The sequence below is a fragment of the Capricornis sumatraensis genome, chromosome 11 (assembly GCF_032405125.1).
Source record: "Capricornis sumatraensis isolate serow.1 chromosome 11, serow.2, whole genome shotgun sequence".
Lineage (NCBI taxonomy): Eukaryota > Metazoa > Chordata > Mammalia > Artiodactyla > Bovidae > Capricornis > Capricornis sumatraensis.
This window is the reverse complement of record NC_091079.1, coordinates 47183328-47206695: the sequence shown is the minus strand read 5'-3', so window position 1 is coordinate 47206695 and position 23368 is coordinate 47183328. Positions and strand designations below refer to the sequence as shown.

The window sequence follows — 23368 nt, the reverse complement described above, 5'->3', positions numbered from 1 at the left end:
CTTTCCTGAGCCCCCGCAGACGCCGAGGGGCGGGCTGCCGGCCCGGGGTCCGGGCGGCTGAGGAGCGATGGGGTAGGCGCGGCCTCTGCGTTCCCGCAGTCGCCCGCCCCTGCGGCCCCAGCGCACATGCGCCCGGACGGCCTTTCCCATAGGCCCCCGCGGCGGAGCACCGCCCCCGCCCGACGCCCTCGAGCGGCCAGGAGACTGCAGCTGCCTTACTCGGCGGCTCGCGGGTAGAAGAGCCTTTGAAAGGCGGCGGGAGGCAGCGAGCGCGATGGCGAGACTGGGTCACCTGCTGAGCGTGTTGGGTCTGGTTCTGTGCGGGGCGACTGGCCTCGGTCTGAGCGCCCCTCCCGCGCCCACCCCCAAGAAGCCCATCATCGGTAAGGAGGCGGCTGGGGCTGGGGCTGGGGCTGGGGCTGGTGAGCCGGTAGCGCGCCCTGGGCGCTTCCAGCTGCTGCGCTAAGGCAGGTGCATCCGGTCCTGGAAACGTTAGGGTTAGTATGTGTGCCTTCCTAGCCCAGGGGTCAAACCATCATTGAGATCCTGCTGAAATATACCTAGGTAATGCTCGTTGATTTCCCGCAAATCCTTGGCTCTTAAAATTGGAAGGGAGCAGCATGCACCGTGAAGAATCCTAAGGATATGGCAGCCCACTCCAGTGTTCTTGGCTGGAGAACCCCAGGGACGGCGGAGCCTGGTGGGCTGCCATCTATGGGGTCGCACAGAGTCGGACACGACTGAAGCGACTTAGCAGCAGCAGCAGCAGCAGGAATTTCTGCAGAGTAGGCAATGGCAACCCACTTCAGTACTCTTGCCTGGAAAATCCCAGGGACGGGGGAGCCTGGTGGGCTGCCGTCTATGGGGTCTCACAGAGTCGGACACGACTGAAGCGACTTAGCAGCAGCAGCAGGAACTTCTGCTAACTAAACCTTCTATGCATGCATTATCTTTATTAAAATTTCACTGGTTGAGGGCTCATCTCGAGGAACAATGCAAAATCGAATTGACTAGATAATTGAGAAATTATGGTATACCTGGCCTTTGCCGTCTTTGGCAGCGGAGGGCAGCCGTGGCTCCTGTGATCCTAGTAGCAATTCTGTTTTATGTTAAAGTAAAACAAGTCATTTTTCTTTTTCAACACACTTATTTTCTACAAAGGGAGTAAAATCAATTTGCATCGCCAGAACAGACATTTAAGACTGGGGCAAGGGAAAGCAACCCTGGAGAAATCAGCTCGTATTTGAAATGTGCAAAATAGTAATTTGTGGGCAGACAACTAGAATTGATTTCATTTTAGCTGGTAGTATTGTTAGGCCTTTCATTGTGTTTCTTTCCCCCCCTTTATTTCCCACGAAGATGGGCACTGTATCCTGTAACTAAATAGAAAGTAATTGAGCATTTTTTCATGGATATTGGTAGTGTCCATTTTCATATGTGTTGTGTATCAATATTTGGAACTTGAGATGCATTATTTCAAAGGGAGTTAACTCAAAATGTAATCCTATGGAGGCTTACTGGGTGGCTCAGTGATAAAGAATCCACCTGCCAATACAGGAGACGCAGGAGATTCAAATTTGATCTCTGGGTCAGGAAGATCCCCTGGAGGAGAAAATGGCAACCCACTCCAGATTCTTGCCTGAAGAATCCCATGGACAGAGGAGCCTGGCAGGCTACAGTCCATGGAGTGGCAAAGAGTCAGACATGACTTAGCTACTGAGCACACTGCAAAACAAAACTACACAGGATGTTTTATATTTTGATTACAATATTTGTTCCATGTTATCTGGTAAAATATATGTGCATTTTACTATGTGTAATCTATACCTCAGTAAATCTGAGTAAAGTTCCTTGAAAAACAAAACAAGGGATGCAGAGAGACCTTTTAAGGGGCTATTAGAATAATCCAGGTTGAGTGGGTAGGCAGGATGTTTTGTTGCTTGGATTAAGATTGTTTTGATGGTGTTGGAGAAACATGCATAGAGAATTTTTTCACTCTTTTGCTTTGTTGTCAAGGAAACCATGTGCCTCTGTGTGTGTGTGTGTGTGTGTGTGTGTGTTTAGGGAGGGGTCTTCTGCTGGATTTAAGGATTGGTACTCTGACATAGATTCTAGCTTGTGCCAAAGAACCTGGCTTTGGGGGCTTATTTGGCCTCCCCGATGTGGCAAGAGAGGAAGCTACTTACAATTCAGATCAGCCTCCACTACTCCTTTTCCAAATCCTATAGATATCTTTTCAGGAGAAGCTTTATGTGTAATTCTGTGAATTAAATGAGTGAAGAAGTGATATTTCTAGGGTGATATGTTTCAGTTTCTGAGCAGGGAAAAAAGGATATTACTTGAAACAGAAACTTTATTTTTTTTGTAATTTAGGAATATTAATGCAAAAGTGCCATAATAAGAACATGAGAGCCCTGGGAAAATACTACATTGCTGCATCCTACGTGAAGTTTCTAGAGTCAGCTGGTGCAAGAGTGGTACCAGTAAGGTACGATGCAATAGTTTTTACACTGAATTAAAAAAAACTGCAACTTCTGTTTCCTCTCTAAAGTTATCTTTTATCTCTAAAATGAATGCTTTCTCTCTTACGATTGCATTATTCAAGCACATTAATGTTATACCTGGTTTTTGCCCCAAATCTAATGCTTAGAGTGTCTCATTAAGTTGTTCAAAGTGTGAAGCTGCATCTTTCTATCATATCATTAGAGCTGTGTCATGTATATTAGATAGAGAATGAAATGATAAGTTCCTTTACTCCAGAAAAGGTGATCCTCATCAGATATTACAAAAGCAATGGAGTAAAAGCACTTCTAGATTCACCAGCTTCATTCCATAGTATTAGCGTAAAGAAACATGTAAGGAATCGAGGAATATTCTAGAAGAGGACTTTTCAGAGACCTTCCCACCCCACTTTAGAAGTTTGGAAATGACTAATACAGCACTGTTGCTTCGAAATTAATTGCAGGTATTGCGATTTTAAAGGACCTACATTATTTTTGTGGTGTAATGATCTAGGGAACAAATGACTTGTGTCATATTCATGACATGACATGATAAATGATTCATGTCATTTTGATTTGGAAAGACTTGAATTTTTTTTTACAAAAGCCTTGTTGTTGTATTGATATTATCTTATCACCCCAAAATAGTGTATTTAAGGGTCTTCTAGCACACTCACCTAATCTATTATAAGTGGTTTCACACATAAAACACAACTGTTTGCTCAGGAAGACCTGTTATTGTAAATAATTTCACATTAAAAAATGGTAACAAAAGTAGAACATTAATACTCAAAATGCAAATACTACAGTTTTGAGAATAGTACCACAAAATGGTTTTATCTTTAGATGAACATTTGCTTTTGACATTAGTCTTCAGTTTTTTCATAGCAGTCTAATTTTTTCAAATGAAATCTTCTTTGGAACTTAACTAACAGCAGAGTTTTAGAGCTGAGGTGGAGGTTCTGGACAGTCCTCCAGACAACTTGCAAAGTTTTGATCCTGGAAGCTTTTTCTGCAAGCTGTTCATTTAGAAAATAGGTTTAATAACATGGGTGGAAGGTGGGAGAGACGAAAGACAGGTAGGCCAGTTCAGAGATGTGAGTGGGTTAGGTGTGAAGCAAGGAAGGCTTGGCTTAGAGCAGTGGTTGTAGAATTGCTAGGTAAATGTCTTTAAAAAAAATCAGTAAGACTCGATGACTACTAGGATGAAAGGGCACAGGGAGGAATAGACAAGAAAGGCAGAGGTTTTGAAATGGGAAGTGTTGAAACTGATGACTTGCAGAATACTGAGATTTATGACTGAGATGCTGAAAACATGGCATACAGGTTCATTTCCAGCTTGGATTCCCAAAGTTCATTTTAAGGTATATTGCTCAGAATTAGAATCATGTGATTCTATAAAAGCAGTGTAATATGTGGCAGCTAAATTCCCAGAGCAACCTGCAAAGGATTGCCTAATGTAGAATGAGTCGTGATCACACTGATGATGTTGGTTGGGTTTATTTCTGAATTTCGGATGCTGGTGACTGACTGCTGCAGTTCAGAAGGAAAGAGGAGGTGGACAGGAGACCTCAGCAGAATCCTTGAGCAGGCGAAGGTGCCCTTCAGGGGAAGGGCCCTTCAGAGGAAGCAGGTGCCCTTCCTCCTGTCTGGCCTTCACCCTCTGGTGCCCGGTGCACTCAGGTTATTATAATCTCCTGCCCTAGAACTGGAGGGACCCAGAAGGTGTCCACCTCCTGAGAGGTGGCATGTGGCAGCCCACTGGCACTTTTGGTCTAAAAATCTGTTTCATTCGTAGTGTTTAAGGTATGTACAAATCAGGAGACTTCATAAAAGTCTGGATTTCTGGCCTTTATTTTTTTTAACACCATTTTCTGGAGCTAATTTTGAATAGAGCAAGAGCTGTCCATTGGCAGCCGTGCCTGTTGCTCCTTTTCATGCTCCGAAGCTGTCATTTGCCATCATTACTAGACGTATGCTGTTTTCTTTAAAGAGAACTTATTGAGGGGGTCTTGCGTTTTAAGAAAGTCTGACAACATGCAAATGTCATCTGTGTTCAAAGAATGTGCCCTGGTCTGTTTTGCCTTCACGGTCTCTGAGACACCTAAGTTTGTGACCCCCATCCCCACCTCACAGTTACGCCCCTTAATAGTGATGCACTGGGCCCCCAAATTCAGGCATGGACAACATGGGAACCGTTTTTTAGAATGAGTGAAATGACCAGAGCCCGGCTGCAAGGCTACCTGGCAGGAGTCCCTGGAGAGCAGCTGATTCATCTCAGTCCATTTGAGCTCCTGATGGTGGTGGTTGCCCATCCTGATTTAAATGTCCGTGGGGAAGATTCTGTGTCCCGACTGGTCCCCTCTTTGTTGACATAATCTGGGGAGATTCACCTGGCAGAACGCTGGGACTCAGCGGTTTCCCTGGTGTCCCCACAGCTAAGACTCCGTGTTCCCAGTGCATGGGGTCTGGATTCCATCCCCGGTCAGGGAGCTGGATCTGATACGCTGCAACTAAAACCTGATGCAGCCAAATAAATAAATATTTTTTTAGAAAAGAATTATTTTCACCTGGCTTTTAAATATTAATGTGGTAGCTTTATTTAGAGACTTTCTTTCTTCAGTTTTGGGAATGGATTTTTTATAACTATTTTTTATCATTTTCAGGCTTGATCTTAAAAATGAAGAGTATGAAAAGCTTTTCAAATCTATTAATGGGTAAGTTGCCAACATTGCTTTAAGACAGTATATGAGGTCTAAGTGATGCAAAAGAGTACATATGAATACAATACATGTTTCTAGGTAACTATTTTTCTGTGGTATAAATGTTAGTTTTCTGAGTTATTTTATAGAAATTATTTTGTTGAGTGATGCAAAAATCCTGCAGAGAGAAGGCAGGTTAAAAAATAAATGTTATATAGTAGATAACATATTTTTTTTAATGTATGACATAATTTTTATTCTTTTAATGCTTGTCTTAAAGGCTTTGAAGCCACTTTGGAGGCCATGACATACTGCTTGCTTAGGGGATTTATGTCTTAAGACTGAAGATATTAATTGGTTATCTTTCAGAAGGTGATTTGAATAGAATTTGGTAAAAAGTTTTATATCCTCTAGCTTCATCACAAAAGATATAATTGCTTAGCTCACATAAAAAAAATCATGAAAAAATGTGAGACTTACTCATAATTAAAGGAAAGCTAATTATAACAATTAAAAACCACCAAGTTGGCAGAAAGCAGAAAATGTGCTGATGTGCTAAGGTGAGGTGAGGGTATGAGGAAACAGTGATCTTATACTTTATTTGTGGGAGTTGTTGATGCAAATAAGATACAAACAATCTACATTAAGGAACAGAAGAAAGTTTTCTTCAAGCCATACTGAGGACTATAGCCTAGGAAGAAAGTGCTTTGGAAAAACACTGTGTTATATCTTGACAGATCAAAGAATGTACATCAAACATGACAGGGTTACATTCCTTCCAGGTTTCAACAGAGACGTGGCCAGCAAGTCAGCATGACCTTAACGTCTGGCAAGGGAACCTTGGAAGGACTAGGTCTTGGAAGGACCACTAGCATGGGCGTCATAGGAAGGGCAGCCATATCTTCAGAGTGGACTTTTCTTTAACTTCTAGATAATGCATTCTTTTCTTAATGGTTAAAGCAGAGGTACAGTACATGTTTGATGGACCATAGACAGACTGTTCTTATTAGCATAAAGTTCAAGTCAAATCATGTATAAGTCAGAATGACTTCCCCATACTAGCTCATGCTAGCTCATAGTAGGTGAAAATTTCTTCTATCAGGGTGGAAGTTAGATAGTCTTTTGGGGGCAGTTTTATAGTCTTTTGAAATTAAAAATGCACATACCATGTGACACAGGAAATGCTTCAGAAGGAATTTTATTTTACAAATATAATCCTCTCCTTTAACATATACACACCACTGTATGTGAAATAGGAAACCAACAAGGGTCTGCTATACAGCCCAGGGATCATACTCAATATTTTATAATAACCTATAAGGGAAAAGAATCTGGAAAAGAAAACCTAGTCACCTTGCTGTACATCTGAAACTAACATAGCATTGAAACTTGACTATATTTCAGTAAAAAGTAAAGCGAAAAAGGTATAATCCTGTCTTATATGATGACCTGGGCCCAAACGTATGTACTGTTGTATTGTTTGAAATACCCCTGATTTGGAATCCATCCACCCACCCATCAGTTTGGAACTGGGTTAAAAAATAAACTATACTCATATGATAGAATATGGTTAAAAATGAGGGTGTCTGTAGATGATGCCCTGAATCACTGTTGTAACCTGAATAGTGTGGTACTGTTACACGAAACAAGCAGGGTGCACAGAGGTGTGTGTAGTGTACTCCCATTTGCTTTTGTTTTTGAAGTTGGGGTGAGGAGACATGCATAATATATATCAGGTTAACACAGCAAATCTTAATGGTGGTTATTTCTGCTTGGGAGTGGAATAGAGGGAGTCTATCTTACTGTAAAACTTTTATTAAAAGAACTTTTAAAAATGAAAAATAATTGTTCATTTTTTTAAAAAAGTTATGTTCAAAGCTATCATTTGCATTCAGTTCAGTTTAGATCAATAAGTATTTAAAATCAGTTCAATTTAGTGAAATATTTACAATGCCTGTTATGTGCAGTGTACTTTGGCATGGACAAAGATAAGTCCAGGAGAGACCATGAGATAGCACCTCAAAAATAAAGTGAGCATGACTCGCCTCCCACTTTAAGAACCACTTCTACTGAGCCCTGTTATGCAGTGAACCCTGTACTGTTTTGGGGGGATGGTGCAGAGATGAAAAGGTGGAACCTTGCTTTCAAGGTGTTTGTCAATCAGGAGGGACAGTCAAGTTTTACTTTTGAATGAACTGAGGTTAAACATGCCAAGTTCGTTCAGAGGCAGCTTTTTAAATACTGAGTCAGTGAAAAGAGAGAACTGCTAATGAGTCTTCATTAAGCCACTTTCCTGCTCGGTTTTGTGGCAGATGCTCTGCCTTATAGTTTTGGTATTTCCTCCCAGACCGTGACCTTACCAACAGCAAGAATTGCCCATATCTGACTCTCTAGGCTAATACCTATTACTGAATGAACACCAGTCTCAAAAGTGATATTTCTTACCTCTCAAATTCATATTTAAGTACTTTTTAAAAATTTTAATATATTTTGTCCAACCTTTGTAATCTGTTTAGAATGTCCTTAGTTACTTTAAGAGCTCTTTAACTTGAAAAGTTGAAATAAAGATAAAAATACTTTTCTATATATCTCTTCTATTGGTAGAGTCCAATAGTCAGATGTTTGTGATGCTCTTCTTTTTTTTCTGAGAAGTTTTTTAGAATTGTCATAAACATGGATAATATCATATAAGAAATGAATCGCCAGTCCAGGTTCGATGCAGGATACAGGATGCTTGGGGCTGGTGCACTGGGATGACCCAGAGGGATGATATGGGGAGGGAGGTGGGAGGGGGGTTCAGGATGGGGAACACGTGTACGCCCGTGGCGGATTCATGTTGATGTATGGCAAAACCAATACAATATTGTAAAGTAATTAGCCTCCAGTTAAAATAAATAAATTAAAAAAAAAAATAAAAAAAGAATTGTCATTGTTTTCTTTTGCAAAATTTTCTGATGCCATTCTTATTTCTGAAGAGAACTCAGGGAAATAATAATAAATGAAAATTTTCATGAATATTCAATTCTAGCCTATTGTATTTTTATGACTAGTTCATTCTTTATGGTTAAAACAATTTTTTTTGTGTGTGTGAGCCAAGACTGACTCGTGGATATGAACCTGCAGTTCATTTTGGCATCTCTGATCATCTTAATTTAAACTTATTAATAGCTATACTTAGAATTTTATTTCTACTTGATTTCTAGCTCTGCATATTCTTCCCTTGCCCCCAGTTTCTTTTACTTTAACTTATCCATACTCTATTTCAAACATAGACTTGTTTATCCAAGAAGTTTGGTAGAATATACACAAATGCATTGTTAACTGCAATAGTTTACAAATAGGTGGGATTGTAAGTGTTTTATATTTTTTTGCCTAACTTTTCTCATTTTCTGTAGTGCTCTGGCTGCTTATGTAATCAGGAAAGGTTGTTTTAAAATAAAAAGATTGTTGATTTTCTGGAAGGGAGGAGACGTTGGAATGCACCCTATTTGATGTTGTTTCAGAGTTCTTTTCCCTGGAGGAAGTGTTAACCTCATGAGGTCAGGTTACGCTCGCGTGGCCAAAACGTTTTACAACTTGTCCATAAAGGTAAGTCTCAGTTATTTCTTATTATTCTAGGTGAGTTTTTGTAATTTTCCTAAAGGATAATTCTTCTTTAAAGGACGTGGTGGTACTTCCTTCACCATTTTGTAGTCTCATCACCCCTTTAACATTTGAGATGCTGGTTCTTCTCCACCCTGGGGCAGCTCTCAGCTATTTTCTGGTGCGTCCTTTAATTCTGGACTCCAGGGGACCCTCCAGTTCTGCTGACCAGCCCTCTGTACTCGGGCTCATCAGCGTGAACCAGGCACTCATGGTGGCTGAGTAAGCAGTCTCTATTATGTCCTGGGCGTTGTTCATAGGTCGTTAGTTCTCATCTCCCCTCGCAAGCTGCCCTCACCTCATCCAGTCCTGTCTGGCCCTGCTTCACACGTACCTCGGACCCTAAGGCTCCACGTGTGGTGACTTGTGGAGCCTCTCGGCTTCTCTGTAACCTCACATTGCGCCTGCCTTTGCATCATACCTCAAACTCTTGGGATTTCTCCCTGGAACTGTTAGCAGCAATTTTCTAATTAATCTTGCTGGCCCTACCATCTGTCCAACCTGAAAGAATTCCCTAAGAAACTGCCTTTAGCATGTGAGATACTTGTCGGAAAATGTTGACTGGCTTGGCTCAGTGACCTGTAGCCTTCTGTAGTCTTTGAGTCAAGATAGTCTTTGAGTGAAGAGTGTGTCCACAGCCCACCTTTTCCAGCCTTTGTTTGTGCAGGTACTTGTAGTCAAACTGGTGTTTTCTAGAACATATCCTGTGTCCTACTTTCAGATCTGCTTAGTCTCTTTCTTTCTACCTTGTCTGTCATTTGTGCCTTAGCCAGCTTTCAGGGCTAAGGGTTGTGCACCTTATGGGGACATGTCCCTCTACCCCCGCTGGAATGGCATCCTTCTCGCTCAACTTTTAGAGTATTTTGTTGTTGTTGATCAGTCACTAAGTCATGTCTACCTCTTTGTGACCCCATGGACTGTAGCCCGCCAGGCTCCTCTGTCTGTGGGATTTCCCAGGCAAGAATACTGGAGTGGGTTGCCATTTCCTTCTCCAGGGGATCTTCCCAACCCAGGGATTGAACCCTCATCTCCTGCATTCTTTACCACTGAGCTACCAGGGAAGCTCTCTGAGATTAAGGGGCTTTTATCTCAGAGACTCAATATCTTGAAGTTAGCTGTTGATGTCTCATCAGATTGCATGGTTCTGATACCCTTCGAGGCATTCCTCGTTTCATACCATATGGTTCTGTGTACTTAGTACCTGCTCAGTGGACATTTTTTGGAAAAACTAATGAGCAAAATTGAAATTTAACAAAATTATAACAAGAGTGATTTAAAAATGCATTTGGGAAGCATATATATGAATATTATAAAGTAACTCTTCATCTTTCACAAATAGAGACTTGTGTAACCTGGTTTATTCAATTAGAAAAAACACAAAGGAGTCACCTAACTGCCCAACCCATAAGACACAAAAGTTTTATTTGACAACTTGAAGATTTCAAAGCAAAGAAAAAAGCTTAGCAATCTTGAACTTCCATTTAGGTGTAGCCACTGGGGTCTACAAGCCCTCAGAAGAAGCAGCCTTCAGAAGTGATTTCTGTTAGATCTATATGGTTCACTCTGTGTCCTTTGTTCTGCTGATCACAATGAACAAAAGATGTGGTCCCAGCAAGTGGGGATTTAACATTTAGTCCAGAGATCAAATTTGGTACATATGAAAACAGCAATTCTGTCTTCTTTTGTGTTTATTGTTAAGTGAATGCCATAAGACCTTTCAACATAACATATGCAATTCTAACTTCTAAAAGTAAAAATTTACTATATTTGTATACGAAATATGAAGAGCATATCTTGAAGTAGAAAATATAAGAATTAATATTGTTCTATATTTTTCTTACTGAGGAACAGAAAAAAAATTCTCTAACGTTTTCTGTATTTAAAATGCGTTACTGGAGTAGGAAATGGCAACCCACTCCAGTACTCTTGCCTGGGAAATCCCATGGACAGAAGAGCCTGGTGGGCTACAGTCTATGGGGTTGCAAACAGTCTCGGACATGACTGAGAGAATGAGCGCACACACACACACAGGTTATATTTTACAGTCTATGCAGGAAAACCACTGTTTTTAAGGAAGTTACAAAACCCATTTTTGTAACTATCAGTACATATGGGTTTAATCTTTAGTTAATCAGAAAATTCTGTCACCAGAATACTTTTTTCCCAGTCACACTAGTCATTTTAATTCCCTCAGAGCCATAGTACGTTTGTACTTCTTTAGTTTACTCTGTGAAAAGTCAGTACTTTTGCTTGCTGACTGTTTCCTTCCTTCCAAATTATGGCTTTCATCAGATTAAATCTGATTGGCTGAAGGCTGTTACTATAAATTCTGAGATAATGGAGGGAAAGGAAGACCTCCATTCAGAGTAGTTTCAAACCTGGACAATCATTTAGAACAATAGGATTTGTACACAGTGTATAAATAGGCATTTATCTAGCATCATCTTCCATATTTACAGTCCCTAAATGATAACATGTGTTGTCTGGTAGTTGACTGGCAGATGTCTGTCTCTTTCCCAGCACAACTGAGTTTGGATAGTTCGGTAAATTAAACCTTAACTGTTATGTGGGTGCTTGGTCTACAGAGAGATGAAGTGATAACCAGCTGATAGAAGAGAAAATGCTGGCCTACTACTATTGATCTTGGAAATTCCTTAGAAATCCCTATGTGACTCAAATGCCCATCTTGTTAGGACAGACTGAATGTATAAATTTTATTATGAAAAGTTTGAATAAGCTTAGTTTTTCTCTTTACTCTGCAAAGAGTTTTGGCGAAGGAGACTATTTTCCTGTGTGGGGCACCTGCCTTGGATTTGAAGAGCTTATTTATCTGGTCAGTGGAGAGAGCTTATTAACCCTTACAGATACTGTTGGAATTAAACTGCCGCTGAACTTCTCTAGAGGTAAGAATTTTCTTTTTGCTCCTTCAAAAAAGTAGTAACTGGGTAAGATTAGTAAGTTGCAAATATCCAAGTCAAAAAGTGTTTGTAACACTTGTTAATTTTTAATTTATTTACACAGGCTGAAGGTATAACTCTGTGTACTGAGTTATAAAGATGGCTTAAGGGATTTTGCATGTTTATAACTTAACTGCTTCTAGTGATATCAGGACCATGTATAATGAAAAACTCTAAAATAAGACCTGGTTTTGAGTTCTAACTTTGTTGCTTTTGCCTTGGGAAATCATTTAACCTGTCTTAACTTCTACAAATGATTTCTAAAAACATTTAAGGTTTTTTGTGAGGGTTAAATAAGACAGTGTTTTCTGGGTACTGTCCCAAGCACTTTAAACATAACTCTCGTAAATGTTAGCTTCAGTTGTGTCTAACTCTTTTCAACCCTATGGACCATAGCCCACCAGGCTTCTCTTTCCATGGGATTTACCAGGCAAGACACCCTCCTCCAGGGTATCTTCCTGACCCAGGGGTTGAATCTGCATTTCCCCCTTGGCTGTGTACTGTGTTTTGACCCTAACTGGAGCGTACTCCATTCTAGTATACCCTGGAGGTAGCTCAGGCTCCAGGTAAAGGTCATCTCCCTGACCAGACTACCCTTACGTCAGGTACCAGCCTCTAGTCACACCCCAAGGCTACTCACACTTCTGATCAACTGGCCATGAGTTTGGGGATACCCATGGATTAACAAAGCTTCCCAGGTGGCTTCCCAAGTGGAAAGCTTTTTTTTTTGAAAGTGGGCCAGGCTTGGGGCTGGATAAGGTTGGGGCACAGGGGCTGTGATGTAACTAAGGCCAGGAGAGGGTGCCTGGGCGGGGGGCTGTGGGCACTCTCTCTCTCCTCCTGGGTGGACAGTCCTCACTTGTGCCAACTGCTAAGGCACCTGGGGCCCTGGGCTCTAGTACAACGGCATTGGAAATGGGGGCAGCGGGCCCGGGTTCAAGGAGGAGGTGGCCGACAGCCCATGTTCAACTGAGTTCAAAATACACATGTTTCCTGGGAGAAACCGCTGTTATTGGTGAAATCCTCAATGGGGGAGGGACATGGGGCAGCAGAATGGAGGAGGCAGTGAAATAATCTAATTATCATACCAATAAAATGTATAACATAAGGAAGCATCGGCCTGTAAGTGGTGACAGCAGTGAATTATACAGCAGCGTGTCTCCGTGGGTAGGGCTGGTCTCTGTACTCTTCACTGAGTATGGAGAGCTTCTCAGGTGGCTCTAGTGGTAAAGAACCCACCTGCCAATGCAGGAGATGTAAGACGCAGGTTCAATCCCTGGATTAGAAAGATTCCCTTGGAGGAGGGCCTGGCAACCCACTCCAGTATTTTTGCCTGGAGAATCCCCATGGACAGAGGAACCTTGGCAGGCTATAGTCCATAGGATTGCAAAGAGTCAGACGCGACTGAAGCAACTTAGCACACACTCACAAACAGGTTTAATAATGCACTGGAATGACTGACAGAGCTCAGAAAGTGCTGTGTTTGCAATAAGAGTTTTGCCGTAAAGGATTCACGTGGGCTGAAGTCTGGAGGGAATGCAGAACCTCCTGTCCTCTTTCTGTTGACTCAGGGCACGTCACCCTCCTGACGCATCAATATTTCACCAGCCAGGTGGCTCCAGGGAGCTTTGGTGCTCAGAGTTTTTATTGGAGGTTCATTGTGAAGGCATCATTGATTACATCACTGGCCATGTTATTGAACTGTCTCTAGTCCCCGTCCGTCCCATCCCTGGAGATCAGGCTGGCTCAAAGTCAGATTTACTCTTGAAGTCCGTTTCATAGCCATTGTGCTGCAGATTCAGATAAAGCCAGACCAGCTGTAATCACGTGGTCAGTCTCTCTGGTCACCAGCCTCATCCCAAAGCTGTCGTGGGGTCAACTTATGCCACCTCATGAGCATTACAAAGACATGCCCATCCTTTGCGAATTTCCTTGAAATTTCCAAGGGTTTTAAAGGCTCCCATTCGGGAACCCAGGACAAAGACCAGACAAATTTCTTTATTTGCCAGTTTGTGTAAATAGATACTGATTCTTGGGAGTTCCCTGCCACTCCAATGTTGAAGAATCCACCTGCCAATACAGGAGACACAGGTTTGATCCCTGGTCTGGGAAGATCCCACATGTCACGGAGCAGCTAAGCCTGTCCTCCACAGCCACTGAAATCCATGTGCTCTATAGCCTGTTATCCACAATGAGAGAATCCACCTACAATGGAAAGTCTGCGCACAACAGCTAGAAAGTAGCAACACCCACCTCCACACACCCACCACCCCCCTCCCGCCCACCGTGTATCCAGAGAAAGCCCTCAGGCAATAGCGAAGTTGCAGCACAGGCAAAAAATAAAACTAAAAACAAAAAAGATGATTCTTGTAGATTACTTGATCTCGGAATCATCGGAATTGAATGCTACCAACCTTTCTTGTTCTCTTACGGATTTTGGATAGAAAGCAGTAGTTGTTATTCCCAGAACTTATAAAATGCTCTATACGTTTCAAAGCTCTTTCTTATTCAAATAGTGCAAAAATCATATGGGAAATATATGTCTTGGGTCAGTTTCTTTTGGTTGTGTGTGTTTGAAACCCAATTTATACAAACCAGGAATGAAATCCACTGAAATAAGGAATCCGCAGATTTTGATGATCTGGGGCTCTGGGATTCTCATGGACCATTAGCATCCTGAATGACGGGCTCATTTGAGGACAGCTGACGTTGGGGCCTTGATTACCATTAGGATTTTCTTATCCTTTTTCTGCTGTGTGTCTGTGTCAGACTCCAGAGTTTTCAGGGAAGCAAATTGCTTCTTTTGATCTGTCTAGTGGTTCTAGGTGACCTGGTTTGTGTTCTTTTCCACATCGTTGGTATTTTTAACCAGTTAAGTCCCAGATACTTTGAAAATGTGTTGAAAGTTCTAGATCCTTTCCTGGGCAAACAAATATATACACATGTGGACAATTTTACCTATTTTTCAGCCCTGTCTAGAGAACTCAAGTTAAAATCCTGCTCATTATCATGTCCAAAGAATTTGTTATTTATGTTGCAATTTTAGAAGAAAGGTACATAAGTATGAAACATATTTGGAACTGTGTGTTGAACTTATTTTGTGCATGACTAGAATACTCCTGTGGAAATGATGTGTTTGCAGATCATTTAGTCATCTTGATTGTGTCTTCACAGTGGACTCTCTTTGGCTGTGACTTCAGCAGATTTTATTTTTTCCCTGTGTTTGAATGATTTCTCTTGGGCTTAAATTTTTTCAGGTACATTGCAGAGCAGAATGTTCCAGAATTTTCCTGCTGACTTGCTGCTGTCACTAGCAGTAGAACCTCTGACCGCACATTTCCACAAGTGGAGCCTCTCCGTGATGGTATCTCATTTATTATGCAGTGAAATCCATGCTAAATTTAGATTTACTACAGAAGTAATCATTTTGGTTTTATTTTTGCACTTTAGAATTTTACGAAGAATGAAAAGTTAAAGGCGTTTTTCAATATATTAACTACAAATACAGATGGCAATATTGACTTTATTTCAACCATGGAAGGTATGTATCACTGCACATGTACACTTTGTTTTATTATATTTATGAATTTTGATTTTATAGTTCTCTTATGGATAAAATCATTTAAAATCTCTCTTAAAAATAAAATCATGAATAAAAACTTTGGGGACTGAAGTTGGAAGTTAGGGCATTATTGGAGAAAAGAGGCCCATGTTTTGCTCAGGTTCCAAATCAGTTGCAGTTTACCTGGGTCACCTTCTAGGTCAAGGTGATGAAAATAGAAGGGAGGTGAAGACTATGGGGAGGACCAATGAAGATAAATGGAGAAGATGACTTCTGTTTCTAGCAACATTGCAGATTAAGGACATGCTGTGGACAATAACAAAAAATGTGATTGGCATACAGAAAAAAATCTTCCTAAATACATTGATGAAAGGACAGTAAGGGTATTTAGGTCCTAAACTCCAGGAGTTAAATGGAGCATTTAAACCAGCATTGTTACTGAATCAGGAGAACTTGAGGTGAAGCTCAGGAGCGCCCTCTCTGGAGAGTACCCCTACGGAGCAGGACCCGAAAGGCTGGACCCTCAACGAATCCTGTGTGCAGAACTGCTCAGAGCTAAGAGCTCATTGAGAGCTGAGACTGTGTCTCATTCTTCTTTGTGTTTCCAGGAGATGTTGAATGGATGACTAATTATGTAAATGAAAGAGATTTGGCTTGGAAATTAGGGCATCAGGTTTCTGTGTTGGTTGTGTTTCTGGCTGTGTTATCATACCAGGCTCATTTGAAAATTTTATCTTCTGATAACTTCCTGATACCTGCTAGATAGAAACACTAGAGATGCTCTTATTTGTATATTTCCTACCCATTCTTACTTTTTGGAGAAGGCAATGGCACCCCACTCCAGTACTCTTGCCTGGAAAATCCCATGGACGGAGGAGCCTGGTAGGCTGCAGTCCATGGGGTCGCTAAGAGTCGAACACGACTGAGCAACTTCACTCTCACTTTTCACTTTCATGCTTTGGAGAAGGAAATGGCAACCCACTCCAGTGTTCTTGCCTGGAGAATCCCAGGGATGGTGGAGCCTGATGGGCTGCCGTCTGTGGGGTCCCACAGAGTCGGACATGACTGAAGCAACTTAGCATTCTTACTTTTGTTCTAAATTAGTGAGAACAGGGCGTGGTTCCTACATTGTCAGGAACCTGAACTGATCTTTCAGTGATGGCAGTTTACAAAAAAAAGAGAGTGAATCTCAACTTGTTTCTGAATTTCTGTGTGTATCTCTGTCTGAACATTCATCTGTCTGTCTATTTTTCTATCTATCTGAAAATCCTTGTTACAATTTATCACTTGTTGTTCAGTTGTGAAGCTGTGTCCGACTCTTTGTGACCCCATGGACTGCAGCATGCCAGGCTTCCCTGTCCTTCAGTATCTCCTGGAGTTTGCTTACCATTGAGTTGGTGATGCCATCTCATCCTCTGTTGCCTCCTTCTCCTCCTGCCTTCAGTCCTGCCCAGCATCAGGATCTTTTCCAGTGAGTCAGCTGTTCTCATCAGGTGGCCAAAGTATTGTAGCTTCAGCTTCAGCATCTGTCCTTCCAATGAATATTCAGGACTGATTTCCTTTAGGATTGGTGTGATCTCCTCACAGTCCAAGGGACTCTCAAGAGTCTCCTCCAACACCACAGTTCAAAAGCATCAGTTCTTTGGCATTCAGCCTTCTTTGTGGTCCAGTTTTTACATCCATACATGACTACTGGGAAAACCGTAGCTTGACTATATGGACCTTTGTCAGCAAAGCAATGTCTCTGCTTTTTAATATGCTGCCTAGGTTTGTAGTAGCTAGGGTGTTTCTTATCCTAAATAGTACTTTTCATATCTCAAAGAAATATATTAGAAGACCCGTCTTTCAGTTATCTGTCTGTAGCAGCTGATTTTCTAGTCATCTAGCCAGTGGGTCTCCTGCTGGTGTCACCACATGTGGTCCCAGACAGAGAAAGAGTGTATGTTACAGGGAGGTAGGGAGGTGGGCAGTGGGAGACGGATGGAGTAGTGACCACATCTACTTGGTCTTAGGTTCTCCTCTTGTGAACCTTGCCTGAGCAAGGGTAGGATAAAGCAGGTTTCCTTTCTGTGATGTGATCTCTCCTAGCAGAGTCTCATGGGATGCAAGAGGACAGTGCTGTTTTTCCTGGATACTTCTACTTTCAGATCACTCATTCCTGCCAGTATTTTCATATGGTAGTTAGGGTAATGCGAAAGTAATAGAGGATTTCTTTTTCAGTTAACACACTATTGACTGGGGGGGGAGGTTTGCAGAAACTAATCCTGTGGCCAGCGATTTGTTATGTAAGTGAATATTAAAACACTCCAGTCAGTAATGTTTGGGTAACAAAAGACATATTAATACATCTCTGGTCAATAAATTGTTAAAATGAGGAAAGGCATATGTGTGAAGAAAAAAATGAGATGAGTATGTAAATTTCTCAGAAAACATATTCACATTTTTAAAAAAGTTACAGAATTTTAAAAACACACTTAGAAGTAGGTGAGTAATCTAGTGACATCCTGGGTACTTTTCTGTAAGTTTCAACAACTTTCACATTTATGTGGCCATTCTTATTTCATACAGTCCATGGGGTTGCAAGAGTCAGACATGACTTATTTCATATCTGCTTTTTCCTCCTACTAGAATCTTTTTTGCAGTAAATCCTAAGGATCATATCATTTTTATATATAAAAGTAGTTAATAATTCTAAGAATAGGTGAACTATAGTAGCAAAAATCTTTCAAATTTAAACTTCTTTAAAAAACTATTTAAAAATTGATTCAGTGAGGTCATGAACCATTCCACAGACTGTGAGAGAGGCACAGTGTATGCTGAGACAAACTAGCTAACCTATAAAGACACCAGAGATGCTGGCATAGTTCATTCTCACATGAGTAAGTCATATTGGAGGGGATGAAGATGTGGTGTGAAGTGGGGGGAAAAGAAACCCACTGTAGAAGAAACTTGTCACTAATCAGATGTACCCCTGACTATTGAACTGGTCTGTATTCAGAGGCTCAGTTATTCTACTCTACTCTGCTCATGCTTACTCCTTGGAAGAAAAGCTGTGAGAAACCTAGACAGTGTATTAAAAAGCAGAGACATTACTTTGCCAACAAAGGTCCATATAGTCAGAGCTATGGTTTCTCCAGTAGTCATGTATAGATGTGAGAGTTGGACCATAAAAAAGGCTGAGTGCTGAAGAATTAATGCTTTTAAACTGTGGTGTTGGAGAAGACTCTTGAGAGTCCCTTGGACTGCAAGGAGATCAAACCAGTCAATCCTAAAGGAAATCAATCCTGAATATTCATTGGAGGCACTAATGCTAAGGCTGAAGCTCCAGTATTTTGGCCACCTGATATAAAGAGCTGACTCACTGGAAAAGACCCTGATGCTGGGCAAGATTGAAGGCAGAAGGAGAAGGGGACGACAGAGGACGAGATAGTTGGGTGGCATCACCAACTCAATGGACATGAGTTTGAGCAAGCTCTGGGAGATGGTGAAGGACAGGGAAACCTGGCATGTTGCAGTCCATAGGGTCGCAAAGAGTTGGACACAACTGAGCGACTAAACGACGAACAACAACAACTCTGATCACCCAGTAAAGTCAATCATATTTCAGGTTATAAAAAGTTGTGCACGGGTGCTAAGTTACTTCAGTCATTTCTGACTCTTTTTGGCCCCATGGGCTATAGCCCATCAGGCTCCTCTATTCATGGGATTCTCCAGGCAAGAATACTGGAATGGGTAGGTAACCATGCCCTTCTCCAGGGGATCTTCCCGACCCAGAAATTGAACCAATGTCTCTTATGTCTCTTGCTTTGACAGGCGGGTTCTTTTACCACTAGTCACCTGGGACTCTCATAAAAGGTTATAAGTCAGTGAAATATGGTTATTATGAACCTCACATTGACTATGAATTGAAATTCTTTGTTTCTGATAATAATATGCACAGTTTTACTTTGTCTGACATTGTGGGCTATAAAAGTAACATTTTACAGAGAATATACAACATAATTGTAACATCTTAGACCATTGTTACCATTTAATACTCACCAGTCTGTTCTTTGTGCAGGAAACCAGTATCCAATATATGGTGTCCAGTGGCATCCGGAGAAAGCTCCTTATGAGTGGGGGCAATTACGAGGCATTTCCCATGCACCGAATGCTGTGAAGGCTGCATTTTATTTAGCAGAGTTCTTTGTAGCTGAAGGTAATTTGAGGCAGAGGTTATAATTTTATCACTCTAGTGTGGTTCTGAAGGAAATTGCCCTCATCTGAACTTTTGAGTAGTCTATAAATGTTCTGCAGGTTTAACTTTTAAGAAAATGAATTCAAGAGCCCTGAAATTGAGATATTAGTCATTTAAATCAAATCAGGACCATTATTTCAGTTAACAGTATTGTATTCTCTAAAGTGGGTTGAATTCTTAAACAACAGCATAAAGATTGTTTCTTTTTTCTGCCTTTCTTGATTCCTTTTTTTAAGATTTTTTCCCCATTACTGTTGGGTTTCCCTGGTGGCTCAGTGGTAAAGAATCTGCCTGCTAGTGCAGGAAATGTGGGTTCTATCCCTAGGTGGGGAAGATCCCCTGGAGAAGGAACTGGCAACCCACTCTAGTATTCTTGCCCAGAGAATCCCATGGACAGAGGAGCCTGGCGGGAGGCAGTCCACAGGGTTGCAAAGAGTTGGACGCGACTGAGCGACTAAACCACAGCCATCATCATTACTCTTCTTTGGAATAATATTTTAATTATGACATTATCTGAGAATTAGATCTTATTTTTCCAAGACAGTTACATGAGTTGAATCTATACTCATCAATCTGTGGATTTAAATCTCCCTGTCTATAGGTATTGGCACATTGGAGAGTTAATACACTTTGCCTGCTTTTTCATGTTGGAAACACAGATGTAGTCACACAGTGTTATGTTTGTGGGTAATTGAGAATTTGGTTCTAGATGCTTGAGGTTTAGTTGAGTGATGTGGGTGTGAGACAGAGCTACAGATGCAGCTTGCCAAGGATGGGGCATCCCTTGGGCGAGGCGTGGGCATGGGAAGACTTGGCCTTCTCCATCCATCCATGCTTTCCCTGAGGTTTATCACCCCTCTGTCCACACTGGCAGGTATATACTGCATCCTAAGTTCACCACAGTTTAGGATTATGCTCAGTTGAATGGGTTATTTCTTTTTTTTTTTTGAATGGGTTATTTCTTGACAAAACCCCAAATTAAAAAAACTCCAAAAGTTCTCCCATGGGCAGTATTAGTCCTAAGAAACACTTTTAGGTCACGTGTGTAGAAGTGAATGAGGACAGCAGTGGGCAGGACATGGTTTTCTCCAGCACTGTCGCAGGCGTGACTCCACCGTCTTCATCTTCCAATGCCCTCTTTCTAAAAAGTGCCAGAAAAGCCCTTATTACTTTATTTTGACTTTAAGGTAAAGTCTGAGCCTTCACCCCCTCACATTTGAACTTCAGCTTCGCCGACTTCTTCATGCCTCCTTCCATTTCAAATTTCCGCCTCTCTTCTCCCCACCATCACCACACCTGCCTTGGCTATACAGTGTCTCCCTCCTCTTTTCTCTTGAACCATCTTCAGGAAGTTAGTCTATAAAAAATGTTCTATGTAATGATGTAATATTCGTAGTTTGTACTCATGCATGGAGTAAACAATGTATGATTTATATACAGAATGTATCATGTTCAATCAAGTGAAAGTGTTAGTCGGTCACTCAGTCCTGTCTGACTCTTTGTGACCCCATGGACTGTAGCATGCCAGGCTTCTCTGTCCATGGAATTCTCCAGGCAAGAATACTGTAGTGGGTTGCCACTCCTTTCTCCAGGGGATCTTCCCAACCCAGGGATTGAACCTGGGTCTCCTGCATTGCAGGTGGATGCTTTACCATCTCAGCCACCAGAGAAATCCCTGTACATTGCAATGTACATTGCAGTGGGGCAGGTCACTTCGTATACAAAGTACACAGCAATGGGATCCTCTAGAATTTGTTGTTAATACAAACATAGCACATGACAATAATAGGCTACTCTTTATGTGCAGCTTTCAGGGAATAGTTTAGGTACAGTTTCCACTTTGATTGCTGATGGAGGAGTTGGAGCTTCTTCCTTGATGTCTTGTAGGCAGATTTTCCTCCTTTTCTGGTCTATAAGACCAGAGTGATAAATCAACTCAAAGGCTCTTCATTTTAGAAGATTATTTCCAATTAAGGTTGTGAGTAGCCTAAGTAAAGAATAAGCAAATAAAAGATTGGGGCTTCCCTGGTGGTCCAGTGGCTAAGACTCTGTGCTACCAGTGTTAACAAAAATGTTAACAGTATCCACTTCTGTATGGGAATCAGACTAGATTGCTTGAGAGTTAGGACATTGCCTGGTGAATATTTCCATCTCCAGGAGAGGTGTCAAGCCTTGTGCAAAGTAGGTACTTAGTAGGTGCCTAGTAGGTGTTTGAATGTAACCCCACCATGTGGGGTCTGGTGCAGAGCAGGTGTGGCTGCTGTCAGGAGAATGCCCCTCCAAGTCAGGTACTGCTTTAGGGGAAATTTTATAAGACATTTTTTCCTTTTTGCTGGCCTTGTACCACTAAATAATGCTGATTAGAGGAAGGAACATCATAGAGTAGGCTTTTGAAAGTTGTACCACATCTTCTTAAAAATTAATCCTTTCTTTGTCTTGCAGCTCGGAAAAGCAATCACCATTTTCAGTCTGATGTTGAAGAGAGCAAAGCACTAATTTATCAGTACCGTCCAACTTACACTGGAAATGTTTCTTCGTTCGAGCAAAGTTATATATTTGATTGAAAGGCTTCGCTGTGTTAACAAGAATTCTGACTAACTCCCTGAGTAACCTGTTAAAATAATGAAAAACGTGCTACTCATGGCAGTAATAGGTCACAGAGATGCCGATTCTGTGATGTTATTGGCTCTGATTCTTCATTCAGTATTTTTGTGTATCACATTTGATAATCAGTGAGACAGATAAATAATCATAGCGTGTTTCATGGAAAATCTTTGTAGTATTTGAAGATTAGGAAATAAATTTATTGAAAATACATATGTTTTATTTTTTCTGATTCTGGCAATACCAATCCCTAAGCCATCTACCTACCTCATCCTTGCTGAAGACTGTTTTTATTTTTTAATCAATTTTTATTGAGGTGTGCCAGAGTCCAGCCCTGGTGGATCCAGGGTGATTTGAACCATGGACGGCGTAGGCGAGAAGAAACTTATTTATTTATTAATATAAGAATATAAGATTAGATTAGGGAAAAATAGTGTAGTAGGAAAATTAAGTGGAGAAAGAAGGCTGAATAACTTGGTTTATGTGGGAAGCCAATAAAGTTCCAGACAAGGAGCTTGCACCATCTACGTTAGGCCACTGGCGTCCTCTTGAATATCAGGGGGTGCCCCGCCTTGGGCTCCCCCTCACGTGGATCTTGAAAGCCAGGACAAGTAAGTAGACAGATCTTCCCAAAGTCTGGTGCCACTCTCAGAAAGCACTAAATAAAGTGACATTCTTACATAGCAAAGATACAGCAATTTATAACAAGTAAAAGGAGTACAGTGATTTACAACAAAAGAAAAGTAACTCAAAAGTCTAGTGTTGCTAGCATCAAAACTATTATAAATCTTTTTCCATATCCCGTTTACATTGATTAACATCCTCCCAGGTGCCTAAAAGATAAAGAATATGGAGGCCTGGCAGTAATCATTGAGTCAACAGTGAAATCCTGTCACCAATATGATTTTTAGCTCTTTAGAAAAGGCTCTGTATCTTTCAGATGCTTTTAAGCTTTGTGCCTCTTGCGGTTGGGTTGGGGGGCTGTAAGCAATTCACAAGCTGTAAGAGGTCCGGGGAACCTGTTAGGCAAGCTAGAGAGCTATCAGGGGTTTAACTGAAACATCCCTTTCAAATGCAGAAGACTAAAGCCCTGATTTGACTTTTTCCAGAGAATATCAGAAGAGTGGAAAAGCAGGCAGATTCTTATTTTTTTGGGGGGTGGA

General features: G+C 41.3%; 1 protein-coding gene across 1 annotated transcript; it reads left to right on the top strand.

Annotated features, from left to right (window-relative positions):
- Window positions 1-201: 201 nt before the first annotated feature.
- GGH (gamma-glutamyl hydrolase) lies at window positions 202-22405 on the top strand. The gene is made up of 9 exons (XM_068983598.1): window positions 202-383; window positions 2374-2488; window positions 5168-5218; window positions 8707-8791; window positions 11610-11748; window positions 15060-15166; window positions 15253-15343; window positions 19425-19562; window positions 22044-22405. The coding sequence occupies exons 1-9, from the start codon at window positions 275-277 to the stop codon at window positions 22163-22165; spliced, it is 957 nt and encodes a 318-aa protein (XP_068839699.1). The 5' UTR covers window positions 202-274; the 3' UTR covers window positions 22166-22405.
- The last annotated feature ends 963 nt before the right edge of the window (window positions 22406-23368 follow it).

Bases quoted from the DNA above. Each gene is read 5' to 3' on its own strand.
- GGH (XM_068983598.1), top strand. From the start codon at position 275: ATGGCGAGACTGGGTCACCTGCTGAGCGTGTTGGGTCTGGTTCTGTGC. The intron at 8,792-11,609 runs GTAAGTCTCAGT...TACTCTGCAAAG, and splicing joins TTTACAACTTGTCCATAAAG to AGTTTTGGCGAAGGAGACTA. The intron at 11,749-15,059 runs GTAAGAATTTTC...AAATTTTTTCAG, and splicing joins GCCGCTGAACTTCTCTAGAG to GTACATTGCAGAGCAGAATG.